Source organism: Amblyomma americanum, chromosome 8 (genome assembly GCF_052857255.1).
Source record: "Amblyomma americanum isolate KBUSLIRL-KWMA chromosome 8, ASM5285725v1, whole genome shotgun sequence".
Classification (NCBI taxonomy): domain Eukaryota; kingdom Metazoa; phylum Arthropoda; class Arachnida; order Ixodida; family Ixodidae; genus Amblyomma; species Amblyomma americanum.
Genome location: NC_135504.1, coordinates 34,552,073 through 34,562,132, shown reverse-complemented (window position 1 = coordinate 34,562,132; position 10,060 = coordinate 34,552,073). Strand labels below are relative to the sequence as shown.

General features: G+C 49.4%; 1 protein-coding gene across 2 annotated transcripts; it reads left to right on the top strand.

The window, feature by feature from the left end:
* The first annotated feature begins 592 nt into the window (after positions 1–592).
* LOC144100202 (uncharacterized) lies at positions 593–10,060 on the top strand. 2 transcript variants are annotated; one of them, XM_077633216.1, is made up of 4 exons: positions 593–841; positions 2,179–2,367; positions 3,494–3,727; positions 8,967–10,060. In XM_077633216.1, exons 1-4 carry the CDS (start codon positions 675–677, stop codon positions 9,631–9,633), a joined length of 1,257 nt encoding a protein of 418 aa, XP_077489342.1. In that variant the 5' UTR covers positions 593–674; the 3' UTR covers positions 9,634–10,060. The 2 variants fall into 2 exon arrangements, with proteins under 2 accessions (XP_077489342.1, XP_077489344.1); XM_077633218.1 differs by having other exon boundaries at positions 598–841; positions 2,194–2,367.

Below are 10,060 nucleotides of genomic sequence, written 5' to 3'. Positions count from 1 at the left end.
GCAGTCGAGAGGTGGTTGGCATCCGCTTATGTATACATATCTCGATGCGTGGTGCCACGATATAGCAGCGGTCACGGTACTCTATGCTAAATCAAGTAGCATAGAAAGCTAGTTTACAGTTCTTTGCATTAATTGTCCTGCCCATACCCGTATCACGTTTTAGTATAAGCTAAAAATATTATCTCGCGTTTGTTCTTTTGTGCACGTACGCTGACCTTTTCTGCCTCATTTTCCTTTCCATCTTTCACCCGTGCTGTCTTCTGCATGGTTCTTAGCATTTCGGCATCATTGTGCAGACGACGAGGACGAGTGAATGTAAATTTCCTTGTTTATGGCACTACATGCATTTCCCGTTTCATTTCGTTGTTCCTTTTTGTCTACTTCTTCCGTCATTACCATTCATTTTAATTCTGTCCAGGAATTATTTACCTCAAAAACTCTCTGTGCCCCCAATTCATGGTCAATCCCCCTATGTGGGCATGTGCCATAGTATGAGGATAACAACAACCTTGGCCAATCCCCCCATCTGGGTATGTGCCATGTTTTAAGAGGTAGAAGAAGAAGAAGAAGAAGAGGTAATTTTCGCCACATAGTGGCGCCCGTTCCGCGTCCAGAAGCGGCAGAGCCCCCAGGCGGCGATATGGCGGTGAGGCTAGGAAGACGAGGATGGAGCCATGGACCTGATCCTGGGAGTCATGGACGAGGGCTACCACCTGGGCTCGGCGGTGGCAGCCCTCATCGTCATCACGCACACCGTCTACCTGGGCCTGGAGAGCGCCGACGAGGTGACCAGCCTGGTGCAGAAATGCCTGCTGCTGCACTTCCACGTGGTGCGGCTCAGGTGAGCAGGACAGCCCCCGAAGAACGACGTGTGACTGGCACCTTGCCGCGCGTATGCCGAGAGTGTCAGAGCTTCCGGACACACGCATAAACCAAACTCCAGACTTAACCCCGAGCTTGCGTGTTTGTACCCGCATTGAAGCGATAGCGTTAAAGGCCCCGTTCACCAGAAAATCCGGTGTCAGCGTTGTGAGTGAAAAATCTCTGCATGGCTCTGGCAGGTGGTCCCCAGAGAGCAACCTAGGAGGAAGGCAGGCCACCTAGGTCACGTGACCTTGCGGCGTCGTCACAACCTGCCCATTGGATAGTGAGCAAACTGCTCACAGTGGCAGGTGGCAGTTAAATTAATGACTGGTCGCTCGGGAAGAGTAATCTGGGCCCCACAAGGCCCACCGCTGGGAGCACCTGCCATTGCAGGGCAGGGCACATCGCTTAACCGCTGCACCGCTGCGCCAGGAGGGTATGAGGACTCCGAGGGATCTATAAATGTAAAGTAAAGAATGAGCTTCTTCATATATGAGCATTAACCCATTACGCAATCGCGTCATACCCTTAAAGAGGAGCTTAAGTGCTTCCTCTAATTTTTTTATCTGGTGGGTTACAGGAACAGTGGTTCAATTCGTTTTCTTGGTGCGAATCAGACTAAATAAGCTGGTATGTGCTGGATGAGCAGTAAAAAAGAATTGATGGTGGTTGAGCTCTGGTTAAACCTGGAGCGACGCGATGGCTACAGCTGGCCGAGTGGAACTAGCTCAGTTGGATTGCGGAGTCAGTCTTTCGCCGCTCCGTTTGGCTGGGCGTTCCTTCTTCATCTTCGTCCCACTTGACACGGCGCATGCGCACAGCTGTGGCAGCTCGATTTCGCCGGCACCCAGCGCCTCCGGCAGCAGCAGCTGCTCCGCACCACGTGGCTCGTCACGTGACCAACCAGGGGACGAACCACGTGATCAGCCACAGCGCAGCGCCGCCGGCAGCTGCTCCGCAGCACGTGGCCAACCTCGTGAGAGCGTGGCGGCGCAGCCACAGGGTGGAAACGCCGCCACGCTGAAGGCTCGAAATGCTACCGTAATGTAGCTTTCGCTACAAAAGACACTGTTTCGTAGGGCTTAAAACTTTGCGGTACAACCTGCCGGGAAGATGGAGGAATACCCGTTACCCGAGGAGACAGAGAATGTGGCTGCTATGTCTATTCGCAAGACTTCTCTGATGCCAGACTATAATAAGTCTTCCCGTTACACGACACGGGGAAGTTTTTCGGCGTTGAACGAGCGTGCTGTTTGTCCAGGAGAAGCTGCCCCCCTTTAGTAGCTACGCCACACTCGTTACATGATGCCACAGTGCTTCGTATCGCAGACCCGGCACGGGCGTGCTACTGGAGGTGGCCGTTTGGCTACTGGACATGGCCTTCCACCTGTGGTTCCTGCTCATTGACTGCACGCGAGTGGTGTCCAGCCTCTACTTCCACAGCAGGCCGCTCCAGGTGCTACACTGCGCCATCTTGTTCATCTTCCATCTGCAGATCCTCAGGTGGGTTCCGCGACCACTGCGTACCGCTCACTTATGTTTACGTATGCTGATAGCATACGTACGGGGTTCATCAAAAGTCCGTAGGGTCTGCTTTTAACGCCTTGTGTTTACGAATGCTGAGAACATACGTACAGGGTTCATCAAAAGTCCGTATAGGGTCTGCTTATAACGCGACAGCGTTAGGGAGCTATGTCGCTATGTCTTTGACGGTGAGCGGAAAATCCACGGAAGATCACCAGAGAAGCAACTTGAGCCACCTAGGCCACCGGACCTTGCGGCGTCGTCACAACCTGCCCACAGGATACTGAGCAAACTGCCCACCATGGCAGGTGGCAGATAAAGAATGGTCGCTAGGAAAGAGCAACCTGGGTCGCAAAAGACCCGCTGGATGGCAGCACCTGCCATCGCAGGGCAGTGGCGCAAAGCTTGATCGCTGCACCACTGCGCCAGGAGTGGTATGAGGACGGCCAGGGATCTATTAACGCTTAGTAAAAAAAGAACAATTCCGCATGTATGGGATCCTTAATGCGGAGCTTAAGTGTTTCCTCTAGTTTTCGTACTGGAAGGAACTAATCACCCGCCGCGGTGGCTCAGTGTTTAGGGCGCTCGGCTACTGATCCGGAGTACCCGGGTTCGAACCCGACCGCGGCGGCTGCCTCTTTATGGAGGCAAAACGCTAAGGCGCCCATGTGCCGTGCGATGTCAGTGCGCGTTAAAGATCCCCACGTGGTCGAAATTATTCCGGAGCCCTCCGCTACGGCACCTCTTTCTTCCTTCACTCCCTCCTTTATCCCTTCCCTTACAACGCGGTTCAGGTGTCCGCCGATATACGAGACAGATACTGCGCCATTTCCTTTCCCCAAAAACCTATTATTATTATTATTATTATTATTATTATTATTATTATTATTAAAGAAATAATCACTTTTTGGCATTGCACTGAACCTCAGGAAATGGAGGTACTGGTTTGGCATCAGCGGAAAAGAAAGACAGCTATGGGGCACGAAGAATTTGACGTTACGTCGTAAAAAAAAAGACATTCTATTCTTTCTGTCAGTCTCTGCTTTGCTCCGAGAGATATGTATACAGATGGAGTAGCTATGTATGGCTCGCACGCGCAACCCAGGCGCTACTGCACGGGCATCCACGTCACCATGGACAATGTCGTCCCCGACGAGGCCAACGCGCAGCAGATGCCCGCTGACGAGCCCGCAGTCGTCGACGCGCCCCCTGCCGTCGCCGCACGTCCCGAGGAAGGCGATGAGTCGTCTCTGCTGCCCGGCTGCTCGCAGTCGTCGGCCACCAAATTCACGTCACAGTCGGCGCCCGTGGCTGATGAGCTGTCGCTGGACTTCGCAAGGTGCGAGTCTGGAACGACGTTTGAACTTGAACTTGTTTTATTCAGACAACGAAACATTTGTCGCTGGCAAGAGATAATCCCATCCCTTACGAAGCATTAAAGGGACACTGAGGAGAAATTGAAGTTGGCTTGTATCGATAGAATAGCAGCTCCTGATCACAAAAATGCAACTCTTACTGAAAACAAAGCTCTTGTAATGTAGAAAATAGCAAGAACCAAAATACAGGTGTCGCCGCAACAGGCCAATCTCGCAAGTACAAGCGTGATGACTACCTAGGACAAGAGGCGCCACCTTGGAGGAATTTTCCTTAATTCATGGAAGCCACGAATCTCTGAGGCTGGCAAAGGAAGGTTGCGCACCGCACCGCTAGCCGTCAGAAATCACGGAGTCTGCGTTTACGTCACGTTTCACGTCACTCCGTTCTGAGACGTCATAAGAGTTGCCGTGGCGTCATAAGAGTTCCCTGAGTTTGAATCAGAGCGGCGGGAAAAGCTTTTTTATCTTCGAATCCAAATTTCTTTGAAATAAATGCATCTTTCGCGCCCGGACAAGCGGCAACAAAGCCATGAAATGCTGAACTATCAGATTTTGCTAACAAAAAAAAAATGATAGAGTTCTCCTCAGTGTCCCTTTAAATTCCCATGCCAGGGGGCAGATCTCTCACAGCTTATTAAATTAAAAGTTATTATTATTATTAAAGCACCCAGATATATGTGTCGACATACGCAGTGGAAATGTGCACAATACCTGATATCTAGCATTCAGCACATATATTCAAATAATAATAATAATTGGTTTTTGGGGAAAGGAAATGGCGCAGTATCTGTCTCGTAATATCGGCGGACGCCTGAACCGCGCCGTAAGAGAAGGGATAAAGGAGGGAGTGAAAGAAGAAAGGAAGAAAGAGGTGCCGTATTGGAGGGCTCCGGAATAATTTCGACCACCTGGGGATCTTTAACGTGCACTGACATCGCACAGCACACGGGCGCCTTAGCGTTTTTCCTCCGTAAAAACGCAGCCGCCGCGGTCGGGTTCGAACCCGGGAACTCCGGATCAGTAGCCGAGCGCCCTAACCACTGAGCCACCGCGGCGGGTACATATATTCAAATACAAATTCTATATTTGCAACCGGTTAAAGCAAGAAACGGTCATTCAGCAAGGGGTAATAAATACTTTTCCAAATGCTTCTTGAAAAAATATATAGTTTCTGCTACAATAGACGTGTTCGCTTTGTGGTAATTAAGGCGCTCAACTATCTGGTTGATCAGTTTCTGTGTGACATAAATAATGCACATTTTCACCTTTGCAGCCAACACCCAGCCGTATGCGCGCGGGTCAGGTGCGTTTGACTTGCCGCGCTCACTGCCGTGTTGCTGCGTAGTGCATTTCTTTGCCTAAACATCAGTGCATCGTTTATATTAGCGGTGAACTCATCTACTTATCAGTGACATTGTGAAAACGCTGCGTGGGCTTTGATCTAATCAGGAATTGTAGCTTGCTGTCACCTTGACCCAGCTATGGTCGATTTTGCTAGAGCAGGATGGAGGAGCTGTACGGTGCTATAACCCGCCGCGGTGGCTTAGTGGCTATGAAGAGAGAAAGAGATTAACACTTTAACCCCCCCCCCCCCCCCAACGGACACTTTTTTTTAGAAAATAGTACCAAAACGGCCGTTTACTACCCGTGCTGCCACCTGTCGACAAATCAGAAAACGCACAAGCAGCTGGGCTTGTCTTAAGCCAGGAATGAGTCGGATTATGACGAGCTTGGTTCGTCTAGTGCGCTAGGTGGTTAATTTAATTGCGGCAGAAGAGGGCGAAGTGGTTAGAGATAGAACAGCAGTTGAAGGACGAAGAAGTAGGTGTATGCGCGCTATGCGAGACATCTCAGGGATCTAGAAGACCCACCTTTTACTGATGGCTACGTCTGGGAAGGTAGCAACAGAACAACAGCGGAGAGGAAGGGAGGAGGAGTAGGTATGCTGATGCATCAAGGAACAAATTGGCAAAGAATAAAGTCAACTTGCAAAGAACATATCTGGGTATCGGGTACAATTGCCGGTAAAAGGACATGGCTAGGAGTAGTTTATTTAGGAACAGGGGACAAATGCAGGCAAGAGAACAAGGATGTAGTTAAGTGTGTCAATGACGATATAAAGCAGTTTGGAGAAGGCGCCGATATCATTCTGTTGGGGGGCATGAATGGCCACATCGAGGATCTGGATGGATACACAGATTATAGCGGGAAGTTGATGCTAGACTTCTGTGAGCGACACAACCTAGTTATTGTAAATAGAGAAACTAAGTGTGAGGGACAAATCACGTGGTAATCCCGTAACAGGCAAACGACCATTGACTACTGCTTAATCTCGCAGGGGATGTATAGCAAGCTCGCAATAATGTAAATAGACGAGGAGCGGAAGTACAGCCTCGGTAGTGATCATAAGCGTATTAGTCTACAATTTGGAGCCCTGCTCAAAAGAGAAATGAAGGGGAGTCAAAAAGAGTACGCAAAATTAAATGACGAACAAATAGCGCAAATAGCGGCCTGCATAGAGGAAGCAATAGAGGCACATTCCATGGAAAAGTGGGATTATGATAAGTTAGAACTACTCATTAGTACAAAAATAAAACAAGTAAAAGGAGTAAACCGCTGGAGAGGAAAGAGGAAGCCACGAAGTTGGTGGAATAAGGAAATTAGGGAGGCCATCAAACAACCACGGTTGGCATCACGGGAACACAGAGAAGCAAAGAGGGCGCAGTTATCTGAAGAGGAAATAGGCCGAAAATGGGTATCTTATCGACAAAAGAAACAGCAAGTGCAGGTCCTCGTCCAGGCTAAAATAAAACAGTCCTCTGATCGCTGGCTGGCCGAAGTTCGCGATGCAACTAAATGGGGGCCAAGAAAATTCTGGAACCATATAAGCTGGCTGGGCAAAGCGGATCACAGAACGCAGGGACAGATTCACGATTGCCGAGGGAAAATGTTTAGAGGGAGATGACGCTGTGAACTACATTTCATCAGTTATAGCTGAGTCATTTAAAAGAGACGATAGAGTAATCACCCCAAATGAGGGAGCAACACAGGAACGCACAATAGAAAACAGCGTGGAACTGACGAATCTTAACTGGAAAAAGGCGGAAGCAAATATTCCAAGATGTACGTCCGCAGGGATCGAAGAAATGCCAATCAAGCTAATTAATGAACTTGGCCCAAGAGGCAAGGAAACGCTGATAAAATTATTGTAGGAAGTCATAACAAATCAGCAAATTCCGCACAGCTGGAAACCGAGTAAAGTGAATTTGATTTATAAAGGGAAAGGCTATAAGACGAACATAAAATCCTTCCGAACGATAACAATAGTCATGTAAATAAATCTGCGGCGGAAATTAGCAAAAAGCGATTGGAGGATTGGTGGCACAAAAGCAGAGAGGTGACATAAGTTTTAAAGTGAAGGAAGACGTATTTTAAAGAAAATGGCGAATTTTATTAACAACTTACAGCAGAGTTAAACAAAAATAAAGGAAAAAACAGCATAGTGGCAACAACCACTGCCCCGTTTCAAAGGGGACGCTCCTACCTTCCATCCATCCAGACTGAGCGCTCTAAAGATCCTGGGCATGTAGCTCCCTGCAGCGCGTGTTGGTCGCTTAGTTTATTTTATTTATTTATCTATTTATGTATTTGTTTATTTATTCACACTTCCTGCAGCGCCGCGAAGGCATAATTGCAGGGGGGACAATTTTCAAAGATAATCTTACAGCATGCGACATGGGCTCAACCTCTGGTACAAAAGGCTATGTAAAATGAAAAGGATCGTCAATGTGAAATCACATCAGTCAAAGTAAGGAAATGGAGAAAGCGAAATATGAAGAGCGGGAAAGAGTATCCAAGTACATAAAGCACATCAGAGATCCGACAACATTGCACGAAACATTGTCTCGGTCTGGCATTCGATAACACAGTGATGCAGCTTGTTCCATTCATTGATGGTATGTGGAAAAAAAGAGCGTTCGTAGGCATCAGTACGACACGTCATTTCACGTATCTTCAATTCGTGGTCGCATCTTCTTGATATAAAATGCGGTGGAAGCGAATAAGTTGTAGCGCTAATCGCAGTTTTATTGCAGTAAACCCGGTAGAGAAGTTCTAACTTAATTCGCAAACGGCGCTTTTGCAGTGAGTCCCAGTTCAACCCCTGCTTGATGCAGCTCCTACGGACATTAAAAGAGTATTTTTTTTGTCACAAATCGCACTGCACGATTCTGCACACGCTCCAGCATAGCACAATGGGTCCCTATTTGAGGATCCCAGACTGCGCAGGCGTACTCCATTGGCTCGACGCCAGCGCAGTACTCATTCATGGGAGCAGTGGGGAAGAAGGAGGCTTGGAGGGCTGGTGGGCACTGAAATATACAATGCTCCTTTAGAGCATATATCGGTGAGCACCAGGGAATAGTGTCCAGAACGTATGCAGAAGAGGTGCAGGCGAGCTGTGGCTATGTAGCTGGGCTGCGGAGCCCGAGGATGAGAGATAAGAGAATTTTAGCGTAGCCGGACAGCCATCCGCTACTTACAGCGATGAGCTGCCGTTGCTGTCGTTGCCAGGCTTGCCTAGCCACACTTTCCGTACGGTAGCAGTTGCCGTTGTTTCCGTGTTTTTTTTTACCGTACTGTGGGGCTAAAACTCTCTAGTATCTCGGTCGTGGTGGCCGTATTTCGATGTAAGCGAAATGCAAAATGCGTCCGTGTACTGTGCCTAGTGGCGCCGTCTGGTTTTTGGAATTGAAACCATTTTTGTCAACAAACTGTCATCTCCGGAGGTAGATCATGCATATTATGATCATAGCGCATAGCGCGGCGAGATACGGAAAAAAAATCTGCATAACTAGAGAGGTAGAAAGAGAGCAAAACCAGTTAGGAAAAAAAACTGCAGGTAATGACATCCTAGCTTATATCAAGAAAATGAAATGGGTATGTAATGCAGATAGTAAATGACCGGTGGTCGCTTTGGGTAAAGGATTAGTTTACCAATGGAGGCAAATGTAACACGGGGCGATCTGGAGGGAGGCGGGCGGATGAGATTAGGAAGTTTTCGAGTATATAAGGAGGCTGCAGCTGACACAGGACCGGTTTAATTAGAGGTCAACGGGAGATGCCTTTGCCACGCAGTGTGAACATAGCTGGGCTGATCCACGCACGCATGCTGAACAGCCTCGGTTCTTCACGACTTCGCAGGGCGGAGTCGGAGACCTCGAGTCGGACGTGCCGCTGTTACCGGCACGCTGGGACAGACGGTGTCTCGTCTCAGGTTGACGACCTGCAGCACGGCAGGTCCAGCTGCGGCTGGTCGCTGGAACCCAGCGCTCCCGCAGACTCTGACAGTGGCCCGCCCGGTAAGGTGCCGATACCGCTTCGCGACACGCCCATGTTCCTCGAGGGACCCTCTGTAACTGCCCCAACGGCAACGTCCTGTGGTCAACGACTCAAGAGCATCGATCAGCAGGCCAGCGCAACAGCGGCAGCGTCCAGGACTGCCGTAACGAAACCTCATGAGCGGCACTCCGTAGCTTCTCCAACTGCAATAGTCTGTACGCAACGCCGCAAGAGTATCGACCAGCAGACCAATGCTACTGCGGCAGCGTCCAAGACTACCGTGGCAAAGCCTTATGAGGGACTCCCTGCAGCTGCTCCAACAGCAACAGCCTGCGTTCAACCCTGCAAGAGCATCGACCAGCAGACCAATGCTACTGCAACAGCGTCCAGGACTACCGTGACGAAACCTCATGAGGGGCCTCCTGCAGACGCTCCAGCATCAACAGCCTGCTTTCAACCCCGCAAGAGCATCGACCAGCAGACCAGCGCAACGCCCACAGCGTCCAGGACTACCGTGGCGAAATCTTAAAGCTTACAGGCAACGTGAAGAGCTTTCACCCACGTCGTACTGCCTCTAAATCCGGGCAACGACTCGTCGCTAAAGGCACCCTCGTGACGAGTTTCATTCGGCTCAAGATTTCATTGAGCAAACGCCATAAGGCTCAGAAGCAGGCGATTTCCCTGGCCTCAAGGCCACCTTCTGGTCTCAAGTTGGCTTGATCGTGCCTCAAAGAACAATGAGCTAGAAGCCTGCGTCTGCGATATATACGTGTTCGAGATCGCATATGTTCGGCTCTAATCAATATTTCGTCTAAATTTGAAAGCTAATAACGATTATGGACGCCCTCACCTGTGAAGTGCTACTTGGGGCTGGTGAACCCTGTGGTATAAGGGCTCGCTTGTGACTTGAGCTACACTTCGATGCGAGGGCTTTAAATAAATGTGTGGGCAAAATT

Bases quoted from the DNA above. Each gene is read 5' to 3' on its own strand.
- LOC144100202 (XM_077633216.1), top strand. From the start codon at position 675: ATGGACCTGATCCTGGGAGTCATGGACGAGGGCTACCACCTGGGCTCG. The intron at 842-2,178 runs GTGAGCAGGACA...ATGATGCCACAG, and splicing joins TTCCACGTGGTGCGGCTCAG to TGCTTCGTATCGCAGACCCG. The intron at 2,368-3,493 runs GTGGGTTCCGCG...CGCGCAACCCAG, and splicing joins TTCCATCTGCAGATCCTCAG to GCGCTACTGCACGGGCATCC.